Here is a 24797-nt window from a genome sequence, read left to right as displayed (position 1 = left end):
CACTGCTAGTTTTACAGCTTCTGAAAAAATTAACAAAAGTGCATGTTAGGGAGAAAGTTCGTGCTCCCTCTCCTGCGTGTCTGGTATTCCTTTGTTTTTCTCAGAAACTCTGAAAGGGGCCCCATTACAGAACAACACTCCTCCTGAGACCACAAGTTAATGGTCGAGCAGCCTCGTTTTCATCCTTGTCACTGACTCTTATAGTTACCACTGCTAAGGATAGGCTTGATAGTGGAGAGGCTGCTAAGAGAAAGAGAGACAGAAAGAGGAGGGCTTCAGAGAGAGAGAAAGACAGAAACAGAGAGAGAGAGAGGCTACTGAGAGAGAAAGACAGAGAGAGAGTATCTGCAAAAACAGATGTTCTCACCATGATTCTGCTGGCGGTATTGGACTGTTTCGATGTGAAGGGCTGGCTGGTGTTTATCTTTGTGTTTCTCTTGGTGGTGGACATCGTCAGAAACAGAACTCCAACTAACTTCCCCCCTGGACCCTGGTCTGTACCTTTCCTGGGTAATGTCTTCACAGGGCTCGACTTCAAGACCATTGACAAGGTCAGATAAATACTCATATAATCATTGCTAATATTAATCAGTAATATTTGGTTACTAATGACTTATGTTACCAACACTATATCTTTACTAGTGCAGTGAAATCATTGACACAGATTTGACTTGCATGTGGTGTGTTTTACACAGGGCACAATTGAAAAATAAACTGTGGTCTTAATTGGGATTCTCTAAATAAAGGTTCAATTTTTTATAAAAATTTAATAAATGTGTCACCACCATTCCTTCCTTCCCTGCAGATGGCTAAGGACTATGGTCCAGTGTTCAGCCTGCGTCGAGGCAGTGATAGGGTAGTGTTTATCTCAGGGTATAAGATGGTGAAGGAAGCTCTGGTCAACCAACTGGACAGTTTCTATGACCGGCCCATTGTCCCTCTGTTTCATGTCACCTTCAAAGGCATTGGTGAGTGAGTGTCACCCTATTCCCTACATAGTGCACCACTTCTGACCTGGCCAGGCTCCAGTGAGTAAGGCTGTGAGCACTAGAATATACTCCTGTTGCTTTTTTGGAGAGGATAAATATGTCAGATATGAAAATTCTGCATTATGTACATTACCAGTCAAAAGTTTGGATACACCTACTCATTCAAGGTTTTTTCTTTATTTTTTACTATTTTATACATTCTATAATAATAGTGAAGACATCAAAACTATGAAATAACACATATGGAATCATGTGGTAACCAAAAAAGTGTTAATCAAAATATATTTCAGATTCTTCAAAGTAGTCACCCTTTGCCTTGATGAAAACTTTTCACACTCTTGGCATTCTCTCAACCAGCTTCATGAGGAATGTTTTTCCAACAGTCTTGAAGGACACTTATGCTGAGGACTTGTTGGCTGCTTTTCCTTCACTCTGCGGTCCAACAGTTATACTGTTAGCATTTAGGTGGTGTGCCCTAGTAGGCAGACCACTGTGTGCAGCTCACCCTTCACTATCAGCTCCAATATAAATAACATGTGCAAGTCTACTTCTGATAAGCTTCCCAGTAAAGCATTAAAAACATTCAAGCAAACCAGAAAAGTGCTAAAAATAACCAATGTTAACATGTGCAGCCTGAGAAACAAGGTCCATGAAGTATATAACTTGCTTGTAACAGATGACATTCATATTCTGATCTCTAAAACTTACTTAGATAATACCTTTGATGATACAGTGGTAGCAATACATGGTTATAACGTCTACCGAAAAGACAGAAATGCCAACGGGGGCGGTGTTGCGGTCTATATTCAGAACTACATTCCTGTAAAGCTTAGAGAGGATCTCATGTTAAACACTGATGAAGTAAAATGGCTACAGGTTCATCTGCCTCACCTTAAGCCTATTCTTGTGGGAAGCTGCTATAGACCACCAAGTGCCAACAGTCAGTAACTGGTGTGGTGGTTCATTTCTTTACTATCAAATGAGGAGAGACAAACTTATCACACAAGTTAGAGTTATACTTAAACTAAATCTTTAATAGTGAGAGCTTTGCAATAGCGATGGCTGGTCGATGAATCACCGTCTCTGATGATTCATTGAGAGTGATGAGACAAAAGTACAAAGGTCTTTTATAGCCAAGATACACCCCTTTCAACCTACATGATGAACAACAGATATATAGAATGGGTCACAAGGTTAAGATCTGTATGAAAGATACCTATAATACATAGCAGACAGTATCTGCTGTGTCAACAGTTTTCATTTTATAGACCAGTGTCTGGCCCGCCGATTCCAAACTGGAACCATCTCTCCCTGGTACGGTTTAGAAAAGAAATATTAACTCATGCTCTTTAGGTGTTATCACCCAAACGACATCGTAAATCTCCTGTCAGTGTTATCTCCCAGAGACCCATCCTTAGTAGAACACACACACAATAGTTAACTTTATAAGGTATAGGGGGCAGTATTTTCATTTTCTGATGAAAAGCGTGCCCAGAGTAAACTGCCTAATACTCGGGCCCAGAGTCAAATATTTGCATATTATTAGTAGGATAGAAAACACTCTGAAGTTTCTAAAACTGTTTCAATGATGTCTGTGAGTATAACATAACTCATATGGCAGGCAAAAACCTGAGAAAATTCCAACCAGGAAGTGGGTAATCTGAGAATTGTAGTTCTTCTTTTGAATCCCTATCGAAACTACAGTGTCTGTGGGGTCATGTTGCACTTCCTAAGGCTTCCATTGGCTGTCACCAGCCTTTAGAAACATGTTTCATCCTTTTCCTGTTACTGGGCAGAAAATAGGACCTCAGTCAATGAGTGGACTGCCTATGGACAAAGGACTTGGTGATGCGCGAGCCCGCCAGCGCGCCCCTCCTTCTTTTTCTTCTTGAATGAATACGCTATTGTCCGGTTGGAATATTATCGATGTTTTATGTTAAAAAGACCCTAAGGATTGATTGTAAACAACGTTTGACATGTTTCTATGAACGGTAATGGAACTATTTGACTTTTCGTCTCTGGTACTGAGACTTTTCGTCTCTAGTGATCTGAACGCACGAACAAAATGGAGTTATTTGGATATATATATGGAGTATTTTGAACAAAACAAACATTTCTTGTGGAAGTAGGAGTCCTCGGAGTGCATTCTGACGAAGATCAGCAAAGGTAAGAGAATATTTATAATACTAATTCAGAGTTTTGTTGATGCCAGAACTTGGCGGGGTAGCTGTATAGCTTGCTTCGATGGCTGAGCTATGTACTCAGAATATTGAACAATGTGCTTTCTCCGTAAAGTTATTTTGAAATCTGACAAAGCGGTTGCATCAAGGAGTAGTGTATCTATAATTCTTTCAATAACTGTTGTAAATTTTATCAACGTTTATGATGAGTATTTTTGTAAATTTGGTGGGAATACATTTTCTGAACATCACGTGCCAATGTAAAATGCTGTTTTTGGATATAAATATGAACTTTAACGAGCAAAACATACATGTATTGTATAACATGAAGTCCTATGAGTGCCATCTGATGAAGATCATCAAAGGTTAGTGAATATTTTAGCTGTACTTTTGGTTTTTGTGATGCATGTCCTTGCTTGGGAAATGGCTGTGTGGTTTTTCTTGTGAAGTTTATGTCCTAACATAATCTAATTTTATGCTTTCGCCGTAAAGCCTTTTTGAAATCGGACAATGTGGTTAGATTAACGAGAGTCTTATCTTTAAAATGGTGTAAAATAGTTGATTGTTAGAGAAAATGAAATGATGAGATTTTTGCTGTTTTGTATTTCGCGCCATGCTATTTCACTGGCTGTTGAATAGTGTGTCCCGCAGGTGAGACGCTAGCGTCCCACGTAGCCCTGAGAAGTTAAGAATACTCTATTCCGTTGAAATAAAATAACCATTTGATGCAATAAAAGTTTTTATAACATAATCTTGCACTTTTGCCACCAGACTGGGTAATATCTGTGAAATGCTTGATAATGTATGTGATATCAACAGAGCTATATTTTCTGGGTGATTTAAATATTGACTGGCTGTCATCAAGCTTCCCACTCCAAAAAAAACTTCAAACTGTAACCAGTGGCTGCAATCTGGTTCAGGTTGTCAGTCAATTTACCAGAGTATTTACAAACAGCACAGGAATGAAATCATCAACATGCATAGATCATATCTTTACTAATGGTGCAGAAATTTGCTTTAAAGCAGTATCCAAATCCATAGGATATAGTGATCACAATATAGTAGCCATATCTAGGAAAACCAAAGTTCCGAAGGCTGGGCCTAATATAGTGTATAAGAGGTCATACAATAAGTTTTGTAGTGATTCGTATGTTGATAATGTAAATAATATTTGCTGGTCTGTGGGGTGTAATGAGGGCAACCAGATGCTAATCTTGACACATTTATGAAATTGCTCATTCCAGTTACTAATAAGCACACACCCATTAAGAAAATGACTGTAAAACCTGTTAAATCCCCTTGGATTGATGAGGAATTGAAAAATGGTATGGTTTAGAGCAGTGGTTCCCAAACTTTTTATAGTCCCGTACCCCTTCAAACATTCAAACTCCAGCTGCGTACCCCCTCTAGCACCAGGGTCAGCGCACTCTCAAATGTAGTTTTTTACTATCATTGTAAGCCTGTCACACATACACAATAAGATACATTTTTAAACATAAGAATGAGTGAGTTTTTGTCACAACCCGGCTCGTGGGAAGTGAAAAAGAGCTCTTATAGGACCAGGGCACAAATAATAATATAATAATAATCAATCATTTTGCTCTTTATTTAGCCATCTTACATATAAAACTTTATTTGTTCATCAAATTGTGAATAACTCACCACATGTTAATGAGATGGGTGTGCTTGAAATGATGCACATAACTCTGCAATGTTGGGTTGTATTGGAGAGAGTCTCAGTCTTAAATTATTTTCCACACAGTCTGTGCCTGTATTTAGTTTTCATGCTAGCCATGGCCGAGAATCCACTCTCATATAGGTACGTGGTTGCAAAGGGCATCAGTGTCTTACCAGCACGATTTTCCAAGGCAGGATACTCTGAGCTCAGCCCAATCCAGAAATCTGCCAGTGGTTTCTGATTAAATACATTTTTCACAGAACCAATTGTTGCAATTTCGATTAGGCTCTCTTGTTCAGATATCGGTAAGATATCGGTCCTCGACTGGAGGCAGGGCATGAAAGGGATATCGAATCCAGTTGTTTGTGTCATCCATTTCGGGGAAAGTACTTGAGTAATTGCGCACCTAACTCACTCAGGTGCTTCGCTATATCACATTTGACATTGTCCGTTAGCTTGAGTTCATTTTTACACAAATGGAAAGACCTGTGTATTTCCTTGTTAATGCAGACAGAGAAGAGCTCCAACTTCTTAATCATAGCCTCAATCTTGTTCCGCACATTGAAAATAGTTTCGGAGAATCCCTGTAATCCTAGATTCAGATCATTCAGGCTTGAAAAAACATCACCCAGATAGGCCAGTCGTGTGGGAAACTCATCATCATGCAAGCTGTCAGACAAGTGAAAATTATGGTCATTAAAGAAAACTTTAAGCTCGTCTCTCAATTTAAAAAAAAACATGTCAATACTTTGTCCCTTGATAACCAGCGCACTTTTGTGTGTTGTAAAAGCGTTACATGGTCGCTGCCCATATCATTGCATGGTGCAGAAAATACACAAGAGTTCAGGGGCCTTGCTTTAACAAAATTAACCATTTTCACTGTGGTGTCCAAAATGTCTTTCAAGCTGTCAGGCATTCCTTTGGCAGCAAGAGCCTCTCGGTGGATGCTGCAGTGTACCCAAGTGACGTTGGGAGCAACTGCTTGCACGAGCATTACCACTCCACAATGTCTCCCTGTCATGGCTTTTGCGCCATCAGTACAGATACCAACACATCTTGACCACCAAAGTTCATTTGATGTCACAAAGCTGTCCAGTACTTTAATTTTCTAAAACTGTTTGAATGGTGTCTGTAAGTATAACAAAACTCATATGGCGGGCAAAAACCTGAGAAAAATACAAGCAGGAAATGAGAATTTTGTGGCTGTACTATTTTCGAGTCATTGCTAATAGATCACACAGTGACAAAGGATTCATTTCGCACTTCCTACGGCTTCCACTAGATGTCAACGATCTTTATAAAGTTGTTTGAAGCGTCTATGATGAACAGAGACCGGATGACAAGGAAGAGAAGTTGACGTCCCTGGGATGTCCTCACTTCATTATTGCGCGCACATGCGCGTTCATGTGAGGCGAGACATTTTTCAAAACGTTTTTCAAGACACAGGAGAGGTCGGGTTGAAATATTACTGATGTTTCACGTTAAAAATGGCCCTAAAGATTGATGCTAAACAACGTTTGACATGTTTGAACGAACGTAAATAGATTTTTTTTTTTACTTTTCGTCGTGACTTTTCCCCCCCGCCCTACATTTTGAGGAGCCTACTGAACGCGCTAACAACATGGAACAACTTGGAGTTATTTGGACATAAATTATTAACTTTGTCGAAAGAAACCACATTTGTTGTGGACCTGGGATTCCTGGAAGTGCCTTCTGATGAAGATAATCAAAGGTAAGGGATTATTTACAATAGTATTATTGATATTAGATGGTTCCAAGATGGTGCTAACCTGTATATCCTAGCCTATTGTTCTTAGCATAGCACCCCGTTTATTGCAAAGTGTGATTTCCCAGTAAAGTTATTTTGAAATCTGGCAATGCGGTAGCATTTACGAGATGTTAATCTATAATTCTTTGAATGACAATATTATAATTTACCAATGTTTTCGAATAGTAATTTTGTAAATTGTAACGCTGATTCACCGGAAGCATTTGAGGGAAAAAAAATTCTGAATTTCACCGCCACTGTAAAATGCTGTTTTGGATATAAATATGAACTTGGTGGAACAAAAAATGCATGTATTGTATAACATAATGTCCTAGGAGTGTCATCTGATGAAGATTGTCAAAGGTTAGTGCATAATTTTAGCTGGTTTTCTGCTTTTGGTGACGCCTGTCTTTGAATTGACAAAACATTACACACAGCTATTTTCAATGTACTCTCCTAACATAACCTAACTTTATACTTTCGCCGTAAAGCCTCTTTGAAATCGGACAATGTGGTTGGATTTAGGAGATATTTATCTTTCAAATGGTGAAAAATAGTTGATTGTTTGAGAAATTGAAATGATTAGATTCTTGCAGTTTTGAATTTCCCGCCATGGTATCTTGTCAATAAATCCCGGTACCGGGATCAGAGCGGGAAGGGGTCCTCAACAGGTTAATTATTTGACTAGGCTACCTGTATTTGACATTGTGTTGTTATTTCGCTGAACACTAGATGGTTTCATTTAATATTTGGCAGTGAAACGAGGCTACTCAGGCAAGAAAAAAACCTCACCCAAATGTATAGCCCCATTGGAAAATATAAATGGACTGTTTGAAAATGTGAGAATAAAAAACAAAAAAATATTTGGCGTACCCCCGACGGCATTGTACGTACCCCTGGGGGTACGCGAACTCCAGTTTGGGGATACCTGGTTTAGAGGGATGAGGCAAAAGTTATGGCAAATAAGTCTGGCAGCCCAACTGATTGGCAAACGTACTGCAAATTAAGAAATCATGTGACTAAACTGAATAAAAAGAAAAATAACTTATACTATGAAACAAAAATAAATGATATAAAGAATGATAGTAAAAAGCTTTGGAGCACCTTAAATGATATGTTTGGGGAAAAAGGCAAACTCGGCTCCATCATTCACTGAATCAGATGGCTCATTCATCACAAAACCCACTGATATTGCCAACTACTTGCATAACCTTTTCATTGGCAAGATTAGCAAACTTAGGTATGACATGCCAGCAACAAATGCTAACACTACACATCCAAGTATATCTGACCAAATTATGAAAGACAAGAATTGTACTTTTGAATTCCGTAAAGTCCGTTTGAAAGAGGTGAAAAAATGATTGTTGCCTATCAACAATGACAAGCCACCGGGGTCTGACAATCTGGATGGAAAATTACTGAGGATAATAGCAGATGATATTGCCACTCTTATTTGCCACATCTTCAATTTAAGCCTACTAGAAAGTGTGTGCCCTCAGGCATGGAGGGAAGCTAAAGTCATTCCACTACCTAAGAATAGTAAAGCACCCTGTACTAGCTCAAATAGCCGACCAATCAGCCTGTTACCAACCCTTAGTAAACTTCTGGAAAACAAATTGTTTGACCAGATGCAATGCTATTTCACAGTAAATAAATTGACAATAGACTTTCAGCATGCTTATAGGGAAGGACACATAACAAGCACAGCACTTACACAAATGACTGATGATTGTCTGAAAGAAATTGACGATAAAATGATTGTGGGGGCTGTCTTGTTAGACTTCAGTGCAGCTTTTGACATTATCGGTCATAGTCTGCTGCAGAAAAAAATGTATGTGTTATGGCTTTACACCCCCTGCTATAATGTGGATAAATGGTTATTTGTCTAACAGAACACAGAGGGTGGGTTTTTTTACTCTGTTTATTCAGTTTTACACACATAAGACAACACAAAACAATATAAATAATATACAACTAGAAAAAATAAAAAAGACTAGCTATAAAGATACCATACTTTAGACAAGTTAAACACACCGAGCAGAAGGCTACAAAGGTTAAAGTGCAATCTGTAGTACAGGGACAGAGTGGACATCTCACCATTGTTCCTGTAAACAGACAAGGGATATGGGTGAAGAAATGCAACCACTCACACTCATAGACAGTCATGGCCACAGACCGACCATCCACTGGATGAAAAATAAAGTTTACAATGCTTTCTTTTAATGTAGGTGTAAACAAAATTAAAAAAAACAGCGCAAAACAAGCTCACCTTTTAGTCTCTGACAGGGCAAGATGAACAAGGCATCCACAAGTCACATCCAATAAGAATCAATAGGCACATCATCAACCTTAATGCACCCCCCTCCCCCCAAAAAAACCCCACAAAGAAATGCTCATCCAACCCTTAAGTCACAGGGGTGTCAAATACAGAGTTATTTTTGTTTTAATAAGAATGCCATCAGAGGATTGACTGTTCAAAGTAAGACTGGAATGGAACCCAGGCCTCATAAAACAGTTTGGGATTCCCACTTGTATTGAATTACATTTTTTCTAATTTCAAAGAGCACAACCCATCTCCCACCCAATATTTATAAGATGGGGGAACTGCCAACTTCCAGTTCTGGAGTATTAGCCATCTAGCTAAAAGAGTTGTATAAGCAACAGTGTCCAACTGAATTCTTGATGAGCAGTACTCCAAAAAGGGTTTTAATGGGAGACGCATCTATAACAGTGTCATATATATCAGAGAAACATTTAAATATGTGACAGCCACAAAACATATGATACAGTGTGGCTGGTTCCGTTTTACATCGGACACAGGTAGGATCAAAATCAGAGAATATTCTTCCAAGTTTGGCCCCGGACCAGTGGATACGGTGAACCACCTTGAATTGAATGAGGCTGTGTCTAGTGCTAAAAGAGGACGAATGTACCCTGTGCAGCACAGATTCCCAGGTGTCTCCCCAAGTTCCTCCCCCAAATCCTTTTCCCATTGAGTCTTTAAAGGCAGCAAAGAAGGGTTCTGTAAGTCATTAATGATTGCATGTACATCTGAAACTGCACCACTAGGAAGCTTGTTTAGCTCAAAGATGCTCTCTACAGCTGTATTCGCAGGCCTATGGGGAGATTCAGGTGTGCTAGCTCTGACAAAGTTCCTAGTCTGAAGATAGCGGACGAAAGTAGGATTGGGGGAGGTTGAACTCTTCCTGTAGCCGAGCAAAAGAGGCAAATGTATCATCAAAGAATAATTGGGCTAGAGAGGAGAGTCCCAATGAATAACATGTTCTGATTGATTGGGCCTGATAGAGAAAAGCCTCAAAGGCTAAATGGAACTGATTCCACATTTTAAGAGACTGCTTTACACACTCAACCTTTTGCCTAGGGACACTGGGAGAGACGAGCACAACACAGAAGAAAGTGCAGCAGGTTTACACGATTCAGACGCCATCTGGACCCAGAGTGGTCTTGGGCCAGTAGGATCGGTCTGCAGCCAGTACAAAAGGGTTCTGAAATTTGCAGCCCAATAGTATGTTTGAAAATTTGGTAGAGCTAAACCACCCAATGCCTTAGGCTTATGTAAATGTTTTCTACAAATCCGTGGTACCTTGCCATCCCAAATAAAATACATGAATGTTTGATCCAGTGAATAAAAAAAAGATTTTGGAATAAAACAGGATAAACATTGAAATAAATATAAACATTTGGGGAACACATTCCTTTTAATGACATTAATCCTTCCAATAAGAGAAAGACGTAGATACTTACAAAAAGTAAAAGATTGTTTCAAACTGTCTGCTAGAGCAACAATGTTTTCCTTAAATAAATTTGAATATGTCCTTGTCACTTTAACTCCCAAGTAGGTGAATTGATCCCAGACAATCCTAAACTGAAAGCTTGTAAAAGAGCACTTTAAAGCAGCCTGATTTACAGGAAAAAGCTCACTCTTGCCTAGATGCAGCTAGGCAACCCTGAGATTGATCCAAACTTTTTACGAATAGATAAGGCATGTGGTAATGTGGAATCAGGGCTGGAGATAAACAAAAGGAGGTCATCAGCAGTGAAGAATCTTTATTCACGCAATGAATTTGGGGCCAAAGCCAAATCTATAAAGGGCAGCTATTAGGTAGTCCCACTCAACGCGGTCAAAAGCTTTTTCCGCATCGAGCGAGACCACAACCTCTGGGTCCCCCGACGCTGGGGAGTACAGTACAGTACATTCATAAGGCATCTAATATTGAAAAACGAATGCCTATTTCTCATAAAGCCAGTGTGGTCAGAGTGTATTACTTGGTGTAGTGAGCCTTCCATACGGGTGGATAAGAGCTTGGCTAGGATTTTGTAATCACAGTTTAAAAGCGAGATTGGGCTATAGGATCCACATTCCAGGGGGTCTTTGTTTTTTCTTTAATAGTAATGAAATTGAAGCCTGATAAAGACTAGGCGGTAGCTTTTGATGTATTAAGGCACTCTGCAAATAATCGAGACAGGAATGTGCAAAGCAGACCGGAAAACGTCCTGTGATTTACCACTTTTCATTGCGGACACTGCTGTTGCAATCTCCTCAGGTGTAAATTCTTCTTCTAAACAGTAATGGGAGTCTGTATCAATTGAAGGCATATTCAGACCATTTAATAATCAATCAATCAGCAAAGGGTCTTGATGAGATTCAGAGGTGTATAGCTCAGAGTAAAATTTTTGAATTGATCATTTCTTTCTTTATGCATAACTGTGGTAGCACCAGACAGGGTCTTTATTGGTGGGATTAAACGTGAGGCCTCAGATTTACGGATCTGACGTGCAAGGAGTTTACTGGCCCTGTCTCCTTATTCATACACTCTGTATGGAGCTCGTTAGATTAATTGTTCAGCTTGTCTGGTAGAAGCTCATCAAATTCAGATTGGAGTAGCTGGCGTTCTTTATGTACAGTTGAAGTCGGAAGTTTGCATGTACTTAGTTTGGAGTCATTAAAACTGTTTTTTCAACCACTCCACAAATTTCTTGTTAAGAAACTATAGTTTTGGCAAGTTGGTTAGGACATCTACTTTGTGCATGACACAAGTCATTTTTCCAACAATTGTTTACAGACAGATTATTTCACATATAATTCACTGTGTCACAATTCAAGTGGGTCAGATGTTTACATACACTAAGTTGACTGTGCCTTTAAACAGCTTGGAAAATTCCAGAAAACGATGTCATGGCTTTAGAAGCTTCTGATAGGCTAATTGACATCATTTGAGTCAATTGGAGGTGTACCTGTGGATGTATTTCAAGGCCTACCTTCAAACTCAATGCCTCTTTGCTTGACCTCATGGGAAAATCAAAAGAAATCAGCCAAGACATCAGAATTTTATTTTTTGACCTCCATAAGTCTGGTTCATCCTTGGGAGCAATTTCCAAATGCCTGAAGGTACCACGTTCATCTGAACAAACAATAGTGCGCAAGTATAAACACCATGGGACCACACAGCGGTCATACCTCTCAGGAAGACGACGCGTTCTGTCTCCTAGAGATGAACGTACTTTGGTGTGAAAAGTGAAAATCAATCCCAGAACAACAGCAAAGGACGTTGTGAAGATGCTGGAGGAAACAGATACAAAAATATCTATATCCACAGTAAAACGAGTCCTATATCGACATAACCTGAAAGTCCGCTCAGCAAGGAAGAAGACACTGCTCCAAAAACACCTTAAAAAAGCCAGACTACGGTTTGCAACTGCACATGGGGACAAAGATGGTACTTTTTGGAGAAATGTCCTCTGGTCTGATGAAACAAAATTTAACTGTTTGGCCATAATGACCATTTATGTTTGGAGGAAAAAGGAGGAGGCTTGCAAGCCGAAGAACACCATCCAAACCGTGAAGCACGGGGGTGGCAGCATCATGTTGTGGGGGTGCTTTGCTGCAGGAGGGACTGGTGCACTTCACAAAATAGATGGCAACATGAGAAAGGAAAGTTATGTGGATATATTGAAGCAACATCTCAAGACATCAGTCAGGAAGTTAAAGCTTGGTCGCAAATGGGTCTTCCAAATGGACAATGACCTCAAGCATACTTCCAAAATGGCTTAAGGACAACAAAGTCAAGGTATTGGAGTGGCCATCACAAAGCCCTGACCTCAATCCTATAGAAAATTTGTGGTCAGAACTGAAAAAGCGTGTGTGAGCGAGGAGGCCTACGAACCTGACTCAGTTACACCAGCTCTGTCAGGAGGAATGGGCCAAAATTCACCCAACTTATTGTGGGAAGCTTGTGGAAGGCTACCCAAAATGTTTGACCCAAGTTAAACAATTTAAAGGCAATGCTACGAAATACTAATTTAGTGTATGTAAACTTCTGACCCACTGGGAATGTGATGAAATAAATAAAAGCTGAAATAAATCTTTCTCTCTACTATTATTCTGACATTTCACATTCTTAAAATGAAGTGGTGATCCTAACTGACCTAAGACAGGGCATTTTTACTAGGATTAAATGTCAGGAATTGTGAAAAACTGAGTTTAAATGTATTTGGCTAAGGTGTATGTAAACTTCCGACTTCAAGTGTAGATCAGAGGTAATAGCTGTAGCATACTTCTCTTCCAATGTAGCTATGGCTTCACTCAGGTCTCAAAGCTGCTGAGAGCGAGCTTTGATTTTGTTGGCTGTATAAGAAATAATTTGGCCACCTAGGTATGCTTTGAGAGACTCCCACATGGTAGAGCAGGACATACCTGGCGTTGAAATAATTTCTAGGAATAGGGTGATTTCAGAAGAAATTAAATTGATAAACTCTTTACCTGAGAGTAAAATGGGGTTAAGACGCCATTGATAACACATAGGAGGTTGCTGGGGAAACTGTAGGTCAAGCACTAATGGTGAATGGTCAGAAATAACAATACTCTCATAAGTACACCTCCAAAGGTTAGGAAGAAGCTACAAAGGGAGTAGATTTATCAACCAAAATGGCAGCACCTCTTGATTTACTAGTGGAACAGTTGACCAACCCAGTCCCTACGCATCCTAAAGTGCTCACCAGTCCTCAAGTGAGTCTCTTGTAGAAATGAAAAATTTGCATTCAAATTACGTATGTCAGCATCCTCTTACGCTTCACATGGTTGTTAGCCCCTTTGATATTCCACAAAATGTACTTGATCGTATTATTTCGGCCAAACTGAAAGCTCACCATTATACAACCCTGTCATTAGAGCATAGTGTGGAAAAGCAGAGTGACCAAAACCCCAGAATAACTTGTCTCAGAGTAATAATGTACGGTGTAAAATACTTGGAAAAAGTACATGAAAAAAAACTAAAAAGAAGACAGAATGACAACATTAGAACTGACCAATCTTTTGCTGCGATTACAGCTGTAAGTCGCTTGGGGTATGTCTCTATCAGTTTTGCACATCGAGAGACTGACATTTTTGCCCATTCCTCCTTGCAAAACAGCTCGAGCTCAGTGAGGTTGGATGGAGAGCGTTTGTGAACAGCAGTTTTCAGTTCTTTCCACAGATTCTCGATTGGATTCAGGTCTGGACTTTGACTTGGCCATTCTAACACCTTGATATGTTTATTTGTGAACCATTCAAAATTCAAATCAAATCAAATTTATTTTTATATAGCCCTTCGTACATCAGCTGATATTCTCAAAGTGCTGTACAGAAACCCAGCCTAAAACCCCAAACAGCAAGCAAAGCATGTGAAAGAAGCACGGTGGCTAGGAAAAACTCCCTAGGAAAAACTCCCTAGAAAGGCCAAAAACCTAGGAAGAAACCTAGAGAGGAACCAGGCTATGAGGGGTGGCCAGTCCTCTTCTGGCTGTGCAGGGTGGATATTATAACAGAACATGGTCAAGATGTTAAATTGTTAAAATGTTCATAAATGACCAGCATGGTCAAATAATAATAATCATAGTAGTTGTCGAGGGTGCAACAAGCACGTCCGGTGAACAGGTCAGGGTTCCATAGCCGCAGGCAGAACAGTTGAAACTGGAGCAGCAGCACAGCCAGGTGGACTGGGGACAGCAAGGAGTCATCATACCAGGTAGTCCTGAGGCATGGTCCTAGGGCTCAGGTCCTCCGAGAGAAAGACAGAAGAGAGAAAGAGAGAATTAGAGAGAGCATATTTAAATACACACATGACACCGGATAAGACAAGAGAAATACTCCAGATGTAACAGACTGACCCTAGCCCCCCGACACATAAACTACTGCAGCATAAATACTGGAGGCTGAGACAGGAGGGATCAGAAGACACTGTGGCCCAATCCGATGATACCCCCGGACAGGGCCAAACAGGCAGGATATAACCCCACCCACTTTGCCAAAGCACAGCCCCCACACCACTAGAGGGATGTCTCCAACCACCAACTTACCGTCCTAAGACAAGGCCGAGTATAGCCCACAACGATCTCCGCCATGGCACAACCCAAGGGGGGGGGCGCCAACCCAGACAGGAAGACCACGTCAGTGACTCAACCCACTCAAGTGACGCACCCCTCCCATGGACAGCATGGAAGAACACCAGTAGGCCAGTGACTCAGCCCCTGTAAAAGGGTTAGAGGCAGAGAATCCCAGTGGAAAGAGGGGAACCGGCAAGGCAGAGACAGCAAGGGCGGTTCGTTGCTCCAGCCTTTCCGTTCACCTACACACTCCTGGGCCAGACTATACTTAATCATAGGATCTACTGAAGAGATAAGTCTTCAGTAAAGACTTAAAGGTTGAGACTGAGTCTGCGTCTCTCACATTGGTAGGCAGACCATTCCATAAAAATGGAGCTCTATAGGAGAAAGCCCTACCTCCAGCCGTTTGCTTAGAAATTCTAGGGACAATTAGGAGGCCTGCGTCTTGTGACCGTAGCGTACGTGTAGGTATGTACGGCAGGACCAAATCGGAAAGATAGGTAGGAGCAAGCCCATGTAATGCTTTGTAGGTTAGCAGTAAAACCTTGAAATCAGCCCTTGCCTTAACAGGAAGCCAGTGTAGGGAGGCTAGCACTGGAGTAATATGATCAAATTTTTTGGTTCTAGTCAGGATTCTAGCAGCCGTATTTAGCACTAACTGAAGTTTATTTAGTGCTTTATCCGGGTAGCCGGAAAGTAGAGCATTGCAGTAGTCCAGCCTAGAAGTAACAAAAGCATGGATTAATTTTTCTGCGTCATTTTTGGACAGAAAATTTCTGATTTTTGCAATATTACGTAGATGGAAAAAAGCTGTCCTTGAAACAGTCTTGATATGTTCTTCAAAAGAGAGATCAGGGTCCAGAGTAACGCCGAGGTCCTTCACAGTTTTATTTGAGACGACTGTACAACCATCCAGATTAATTGTCAGATTCAACAGAAGATCTCTTTGTTTCTTGGGACCTAGAACAAGCATCTCTGTTTTGTCCGAGTTTAAAAGTAGAAAGTTTGCAGCCATCCACTTCTTTATGTCTGAAACACAGGCTTCTAGCGAGGGCAATTTTGGGGCTTCACCATGTTTCATTGAAATGTACAGCTGTGTGTCGTCCGCATAGCAGTGAAATTTAACATTATGTTTTCGAATGACATCCCCAAGAGGTAAAATATATAGTGAAAACAATAGTGGTCCTAAAACGGAACCTTGAGGAACACCGAAATTTACAATTGATTTGTCAGAGGACAAACCATTCAGAGACAAACTGATATCTTTCCGACAGATAAGATCTAAACCAGGCCAGAACTTGTCCATGTAGACCAATTTGGGTTTCCAATCTCTCCAAAAGAATGTGGTGATCGATGGTATCAAAAGCGGCACTAATATCTAGGAGCACGAGGACAGATAAGGAGCCTCGGTCTGACGTCATTAAAAGGTCATTTACCACCTTCACAAGTGCAGTCTCAGTGCTATGATGGGGTCTAAAACCAGACTGAAGCGTTTCGTATACATTGTTTGTCTTCAGGAAGGCAGTGAGTTGCTGTGCAACAGCTTTTTCAAAAATTTCTGAGAGGAATGGAAGATTCGATATAGGCCGATAGTTTTTTATAATTTCTGGATCAAGATTCGGCTTTTTCAAGAGAGGCTTTATTACTGCCACTTTTAGTGAGCTTGGTACACATCCGGTGGATAGAGAGCCGTTTATTATGTTCAACATAGGAGGGCCAAGCACAGGAAGCAGCTCTTTCAGTAGTTTAGTTGGAATAGGGTCTAGTATGCAGCTTGAGGGTTTGGAGGCCATGATTATTTTCATCATTGCGTCAAGAGATATAGTACTAAAACACTTTAGTATCTCCCTTGATCCTAGGTCCTGGCAGAGTTGTGTAGACTCAGGACAATGGAGCTTTGGAGGAATACCCAGATTTAAAGAGGAGTCTGTAATTTGCTTTCTAATGATCATGATCTTTTCCTCAAAGAAGTTCATAAATTTATTACTGCTGAAGTGAAAGCCATCCTCCATTTGCGAAGGCTGCTTTTTAGTTAGCTTTGCGACAGTATCAAAAATAAATTTTGGATTGTTCTTATTTTCCTCAATTAAGTTGAAAAAAATAGGATGATCGAGCAGCAGTAAGGGCTCTTCGATACTGCACGGTACTGTCTTTCCAAGCTAGTCGGAAGACTTCTAGTTTGGTGTGGCGCCATTTCCGTTCCAATTTTCTGGAAGCTTGCTTCAGAGCTCGTGTATTTTCTGTATACCAGGGAGCTAGTTTCTTATGACAGATGTTTTTAGTTTTTAGGGGTGCAACTGCATCTAGGGTATTGCGCAAGGTTAAATTGAGTTCCTCGGTTAGGTGGTTAACTGATTTTTGTCCTCTGACGTCCTTGGGTAGGCAGAGGCAGTCTGGAAGGGCATCAAGGAATCTTTGGGTTGTCTGAGAATTTATAGCACGACTTTTAATGCTCCTTGGTTGGGGTCTGAGCAGATTATTTGTTGCAATTGCAAACGTAATAAAATGGTGGTCCGATAGTCCAGGATTATGAGGAAAAACATTTAGATCCACAACATTTATTCCATGGGACAAAACTAGGTCCAGAGTATGACTGTGGCAGTGAGTAGGTCCAGAGACATGTTGGACAAAACCCACTGAGTCGATGATGGCTCCGAAAGCCTTTTGGAGTGGGTCTGTGGACTTTTCCATGTGAAAGTTAAAGTCACCAAAAATTAGAATATTATCTGCTCTGACTACAAGATCCGATAGGAATTCAGGGAACTCAGTGAGGAACACTGCATATGGCCCAGGAGGCCTGTAAACAGTAGCTATAAAAAGTGATTGAGTAGGCTGCATAGATTTCATGACTAGAAGCTCAAAAGACGAAAACGTCATTGTTTTTTTTTGTAAATTGAAATTTGCTATCGTAAATGTTAGCAACACCTCCGCCTTTGCCGGATGCACGGGGGGTATGGTCACTAGTGTAACCAGGGGGTGAGGCTTCATTTAACACAGTAAATTCATCAGGCTTAAGCCATGTTTCAGTCAGGCCAATCACATCAAGACCATTCCATTGTAGATTTTGCTTTATGTTTTGGATCATTGTCTTGTTGGAAGACAAATCTCCGTCCCAGTCTCAGGTCTTTTGCAGACTCCATCAGGTTTTCTTCCAGAATGGTCCTGTATTTGGCTCCATCCATCTTCCCATCAATTTTAACCATCTTCCCTGCCCCTGCTGAAGAAAAGCAGGCCCAAACCATGATGCTGCCACCACCATGTTTGACAGTGGGGATGGTGTGTTCAGGGTGATGAGCTGTGTTGCTTTTACGCCAAACATAACGTTTTGCATTGTTGCCAGAAAGTTCGATTTTGGTTTCATCTGACCAGAGCACCTTCTTCCACATGTTTGGTGTGTCTCCCAGGTGGCTAGTGGCAAACTTTAAACAACACTTTTTATGGATATCTTTAAGAAATGGCTTTCTTCTTGCCACTCTTCCATAAAGGCCAGATTTGTGCAGTATACGACTGATTGTTGTCCTATGGACAGAGTCTCCCACCTCAGCTGTAGATCTCTGCAGTTCATCCAGAGTGATCATGGGCCTCTTGGTTGCATCTCTGATCAGTCTTCTCCTTGTATGAGCTGAAAGTTTAGAGGGACGGCCGGGTCTTCGTAGATTTGCAGTGGTCTGATACTCCTTCCATTTCAATATTATCACTTGCACAGTGCTCCTTGGGATGTTTAAAGCTTAGGAAATCTTTTTGTATCCAAATCCGGCTTTAAACTTCTCCACAACAGTATCTCGGACCTGCCTGGTGTGTTCCTTGTTCTTCATGATGCTCTCTGCGCTTTAAACGGACCTCTGAGCCTATCACAGAGCAGGTGCATTTATACGGAGACTTGATTACACACAGGTGGATTCTATTTATCATCATTAGTCATTTAGGTCAACATTGGATCATTCAGAGATCCTCACTGAACTTCTGGAGAGAGTTTGCTGCACTGAAAGTAAAGGGGCTGAATAATTTTGCACGGACAATTTTTCAGTTTTTTATTTGTTAAAAAAGTTTGAAATATCCAATACATTTCGTTCCACTTCATAATTGTGTCCCACTTGTTGTTGATTCTTCACAAAAAATTACAGTTTTATATCTTTATGTTTGAAGCCTGAAATGTGGCAAAAGGTCGAAAAGTTCAAGGGGGCCGAATACTTTCGCAAGGCACTGAACGTCATTTTTTGGTCTTGGCTGTAAGTTGTCTTATCATCCAACTAGACAATTATTTTTTTTATATATTTGGTCGTCTTACTACGATTTGCTTACTTCAAATTAGGTTTTTGGTTGAGAGCCTTGATAGTACCTCCCCAAACAAGGTACAAGCCTAAATAGGACATGTTCTCTTCGCACAGTATGTCTGTGAGAGTGCGGTGTTAAACCCAAACTCTTTAAAGGCGCATTTTGTGTTAGTGGATGAAGCAGCAAAAAGAGAGAAAAAATAAAAAGTGAATCCCGTGTGCAATTGAAATTAGAAAAGCACCACTTGCAGATGTATATAATTATATTCCCAGTCTTATAACAGGTATTGAGAGAGAAAATAAGTAAAATGTATCAAGGCTCTCAACCAAAAACCTCATTTGACATAAGCAAATCGTAGTAAGACGACCAAATATATATATATATATATATATATATATATATATATATATATATATATATATATATTATATATATAGTGGCGAAATCCTGCACGGAGCCTTCACCACCCCCACACCATCACACCTCCTCCATGCTTCGTGGTGGGAACCACACATACGGAGATCATCCGTTTGTGGCAAAAGTGTGCGCTGCCACTTTAAGAGCGCATCAGCAGTAAGGAAGGAGGAAATAAAGACAGCTCTTTCCGTTCTCTGGGGAGGAGCTGTTATGGATCACCTGGATTAGTAGCAACATTGTTGCGAAGCTTTGACATACAAACCATCGGAGGGTCAGACAGGACAACTACAAGCCTGAAGACCACAGCTAAGATCTCTCTTGTTCTCTTTCTCTTCCCTCTCGTTCCAGTGCTTTACCCTGCAACAGACTTTCTATTTTTCAAATGCACCTCCCATTGATGTTCATTAAAGCTTGACTATTATTGCCCTGCCAGAAGTATTTGGGTCGACATTTTAGTTAAAAGGGAGGTTACTTGCAAGTTGTGGATTGTTATTTGAATTGTATTGAGGTGGGGTGTACTAATGACATGTGGCCGAGAAGATTGTGGATATTTTTAAGGCCTTTGTTTTGTCTATGAACACCCCCCACATTCATACCCTCTGCACTCCTCTCCTGGAAGATAATACAGATTATTGCAAATCTTCTGTTGATGACTGGGTTCTTTCTTGTAAATTGTTTCTATGAAGTTGGTGTTCAATTGCTCTGCCATTATTATTATTATTATTATTATTATTATTATTATATGAGGTATTCTTGGTGGGGTTACCCCTGTGCTGTGATGTGGGTTTTATAGGGTGTGTATTCTCTTTTCCCTCCACTGGCTAACAGGCAACACTCTAGGCAGTCTCTTCTGCTGACGTGTGTGTGGGTCTGGTAGTGGTACTCTCTCTGTTCTACTCTTTTCCTTTCGGCATGGTTAATACCTGCCTGGCGCCCCAACAAAATCTTTATCTTTACCCCTCTCTAATAAATACCGCTACACGTTCACCTACTCTGCGTCTCACAAAGACACGGTGGTTGGAACCAAAAATCTCATATTTGGACTCATCAGATCAAAGGACAGATTTCCACTGGTCAAATGTCCATTGCTTGTGTTTCTTGGCCCAAGCTAGTCTCTTATTCTTATTGGTGTCCTTTGGTAGTGGTTTCTTTGCAGCATTTTGACCACGAAGGCCTGATTGACACAGTCTCCTCTGAGCGGTTGATGTTGAGATGTGTCTGTTACTTGAGCTCTGTGAAGCATTTATTTGGGCTGCAATGGTGCAGTTAACTCTAATAAAAGTGACCTACCTTCTGATGTCTTAAAGTAATGATGGACTGTAATTTCTCTTTGCTTATTTGATCTGTTCTTGCCATAATATGGACTTGGTTTTTTTCCAAATAGGGCTATCTTCTGTATACCACCCTAACTTGTCACAACACAACTGATTGGCTCAAACGCATTAAGAAGGAAAGATATTCCACAAATTAACTTTTATCAAGGCACACCTGTTAATTGAAATGCATTCCAGGTGACTACCTAATGAAGCTGGTTGAGAGAATGCCAAGAGTGTGCAAAGCTGTCATCAAGGCAAAGGGTGGCTACTTTGAAGAATCTCAAATATAAAATATAACACAAACACTTTTTGGTTACTACATGATTTCATAGTTTCGATGTCGTCACTATTATTCTACAATGTAGAAAATAGTGAAAATAAAGAAAAACCCTTGAATGAGTATGTGTCTAAACTTTTGACTGGTACTGTATATATTGTCAATAATCTAAAAATGCTTGCCTACCTCGCTTCCTCTCCTTCATCTGAAATAGCTGAAAAAGGATGCCTACCAGGAATGAACTTTCCACCTGCCCAATGCACCTATCACTGCAGGTGGGGGGAAAGGAGACAAGGAGATGAAGGACATTTTAGACTATTGAGATCCACCCAATACCTGGCTCTTAATCTCCACCTCTCCTCTGGCTTCAGGTATCACTCTAAGCAACGGTCACATGTGGAAGAACCAGAGAAAGTTTGCCCATACCCACCTGCGATACTTCGGAGAAGGGAAGAAGGGACTGGAGCACTACATCCAGCTGGAGAGCAACTTCCTGTGTGAGGCCTTCAGAGAGGAGCAGGGTATGTATATTTAGGGTTAGGGTTACTGCTTTTTATTTTATAGAAATAACAACACTGCACTGTAGACATACACCAGACATGTACTGTACACATTTCTGTCGTAACATTGTGAGAACACACTCTATCAATATATCATGTCAACTGTGTCCCCTATAGAATACGTGTAACCTTCATGTGCCTTTGGTCCACTTATACTTAACTTACTAATAATAAAATAATAAAGACACATGCAGGACAACAGTTGATGAGAGAATCCATGCAAGCTTTGCATAGCCAGTATGTGTTACTGTCAGGGGGAGGGTTCAACCCCCACTACATCCTGAACAACGCGGTGGGGAACATTATCTCTTGTGTGGTGTTCGGCCATCGCTTCGAGTACAGCGATGAAACCTTCCAGAAGGTCCTACGCTTGGACAACGAGGTTGTGATACTATCCGGCTCTGCTCGGGCTCAGGTGGGTGTCAAGTTGTTGGCAGGTTAATGGTCTTAACTCCTTCAGATGGGATGTTAAACTTAGAGCCTAGCTCTCAGTGGTCAGAGCTCATGTCCCTGTCCATCACAAAACTATTTTGGGGAATTACCTGAGAAATCCTATCCTTTTATCTTAACTATTATGCACATACAGTATAAACAGGAAAATAAACATAACTGTTCTCCTGTAGTTTGATCTGTATGTGTAACTCTGTCCCTCCCTGTTCCAGCTGTATGATGCCTTCCCACACATCATGAAATATCTGCCTGGTCCCCACCAGACCATCCACTCCAACTACCAACAGATCACCGACTTCCTTCAGGCAGAGATAGAGAAGCATCAGGAGGACTGGGATCCAGAGGACCCCCGGGACTACATAGACACATACCTCACAGAGATTGACAAGGTATGGTACCAGAATAGTAGCCAACACTAAGACAAAGGTCAAAGACACACATCACGTGAATGTAGCGAACCACTTCTACCAGACAAGTCATGTTTTCTTTTATTTTGCCACATTCCAATCCACCTTCTCCTTCAACGTTCTCAGAGGAAGGAGGACCCTAAAGCTGGCTTCAACACAGAGACCCTGGTGGTGTGTACTCTGGACCTGATCGAGGCTGGGATGGAGTCCGCTGCCACCACCTTACGCTGGGTCCTGGTCTACATGATGAACTACCCAGAGATACAGGGTGAGTCGACTCTTCCACAGCATCCCTGTGTTTGATTTAATCTATTGATTGATCCCTTCTCCTTTATCCCTCCAGAGAAGGTCCAGGCTGAGATAGACAGAGTGATAGGACAGTCCCGCCAGCCCACCATGGCTGACAGACCCAACATGCCCTTCACTGACGCTGTCATCCATGAGACACAGAGGATAGGAAACATTTTGCCGCTGGGTTTCCCCAAGATGGCCAGCAAAGACACGAAACTTGGGGAATATTTCATACCCAAGGTAAGATACAGCATTAACACTCCTGAGTCCCTCCATGTATCAAGTGAATGATACTTGTTGTCCCTGAACTTTTGTGACATTCAGCTCTCAAGGCTAGCGGAATACAAACAATAGCTACCAAAATCCATGGATGATTTGTACAGTTAGTCATTAATGTACCAACTTAACCATATGGCTGCTACAACTGATTATAAGCTATAGTCTTGCTCTGCACATTGCTGGGCAGGTGGGCAGTCTGTGAGTTACAGTATCTCTGTGCTATTCAGGGGACGGTTGTCAACACCAACCTGTCTTCGGTGCTGTTTGACAAAGACGAGTGGGAAACTCCAAACACTTTCAACCCAGAGCACTTCCTGGATTCTGAAGGACAGTTCAGAAGGAGAGATGCCTTCCTGCCTTTCTCAGCAGGTCATACAACAAACTATCCGTACAACATTTATTATTCGTTGCTTAGGTTATGATCTCTGTGGGTTTGTTTTCATGTTTTCATTACAAACTTGTGTGATGAATAACCTTGCCTGTGACCGGAAAACTTAACATTAAGATCCCTTTATTGGTCAAATGTACAGAAAGTCCAACTGAAATTTGACATCTGCTTTTAACACAACCTGTCCGAAAGATACACGTATACAGGTTTTTGGAGAGGTGGGGGGGCTGCCACACTGAGTGCCCAGGGAGCTGTTGTTTTGTGGGGTTAAGTGCATTGCTCAAGGTCACAACGGTAGGCAATAGCATCTAGAATTTGATGCCAGCTCACTTCCAGACAAATTTTGTTCAGTTGAACCCTCCGGTTGCTGGCTCGCCTCTCAAACCACTAGGGTATCTGCCACTCCTGAGCTTTTGACAAATGATTCAAACCCAGTCAGTCACACATCTTTCGCCCTCAGGTAAGCGTGTGTGTCTCCTCAGATTAAATGTGTGTGTCTCTCCAGGTAAGCGTGCGTGTGTGGGGGAGCATCTGGCTCGTATGGAACTGTTCCTGTTCTTCTCCTCCTTGCTCCAGCGTTTCTCCTTGTCTCCGGTCTCTGGAGCCATGCCCAGTTTGGACGGTGTCCTGGGGTTCACTCACTCCCCAGCGGAGTTCCTGGTCCGAGCCCTGCCACGGTGACCACCTCCTCACATTGACCACTTCCCCCTCACTCTGATCAAAACATAGAGCAACACATGGTGTCTCCAAACAATGGCTGGCTGGAAGAAGCAGGAAACAGCTGTGAGTGTTGAGATTCACCAGACAGAGAGAAGTAGACTACAGGATATCATTACGAAATAATATATTTTTTGTACTGTGTATTTTATTGATTCAACTACAGGTAACTGCAATTTATAGAGAACTCAATATTGAACTAATAGCAATTTACTAATGCAGATTTACTAAAATTACACATTTTCCAGGTCCAATTATAGATTCTCTCAATATACGTACTGAACATAGTGTTTGTGGTGTTTCTTTTTCTTTCTTTTTTTTACACTTTTGAACAGAGTATTGATTTCCCTGTCATACAACTGTGTACTTTGTATCAAATAAAGATATGCAGAGGTGAATGACTAATGGTTGATTTGAAAGTAG

At 41.0% G+C, this 24797-nt stretch overlaps 1 protein-coding gene across 1 annotated transcript; it reads left to right on the top strand.

The window, feature by feature from the left end:
• The first annotated feature begins 215 nt into the window (after positions 1-215).
• LOC106584291 (cytochrome P450 2J2) lies at positions 216-24772 on the top strand. Its single transcript, XM_014169365.3, has 9 exons — positions 216-551; positions 806-968; positions 21654-21803; positions 22097-22257; positions 22505-22681; positions 22826-22967; positions 23043-23230; positions 23497-23638; positions 24163-24772. The coding sequence occupies exons 1-9, from the start codon at positions 369-371 to the stop codon at positions 24336-24338; spliced, it is 1482 nt and encodes a 493-aa protein (XP_014024840.1). The 5' UTR covers positions 216-368; the 3' UTR covers positions 24339-24772.
• The last annotated feature ends 25 nt before the right edge of the window (positions 24773-24797 follow it).

The sequence above is a fragment of the Salmo salar genome, chromosome 23, assembly GCF_965601325.2.
Source record: "Salmo salar chromosome 23, fSalSal1, whole genome shotgun sequence".
Classification (NCBI taxonomy): Eukaryota; Metazoa; Chordata; class Actinopteri; order Salmoniformes; family Salmonidae; genus Salmo; species Salmo salar.
This window is presented reverse-complemented; position numbering and strand designations above follow the sequence as displayed.

Excerpts from the sequence above, each read along its gene's own strand:
- LOC106584291 (XM_014169365.3), top strand. The coding sequence starts at position 369 with ATGATTCTGCTGGCGGTATTGGACTGTTTCGATGTGAAGGGCTGGCTG. Across the intron at positions 552-805 it reads ACTTCAAGACCATTGACAAG|ATGGCTAAGGACTATGGTCC; the intron begins GTCAGATAAATA and ends CCTTCCCTGCAG. Across the intron at positions 22,968-23,042 it reads GAACTACCCAGAGATACAGG|AGAAGGTCCAGGCTGAGATA; the intron begins GTGAGTCGACTC and ends TTATCCCTCCAG.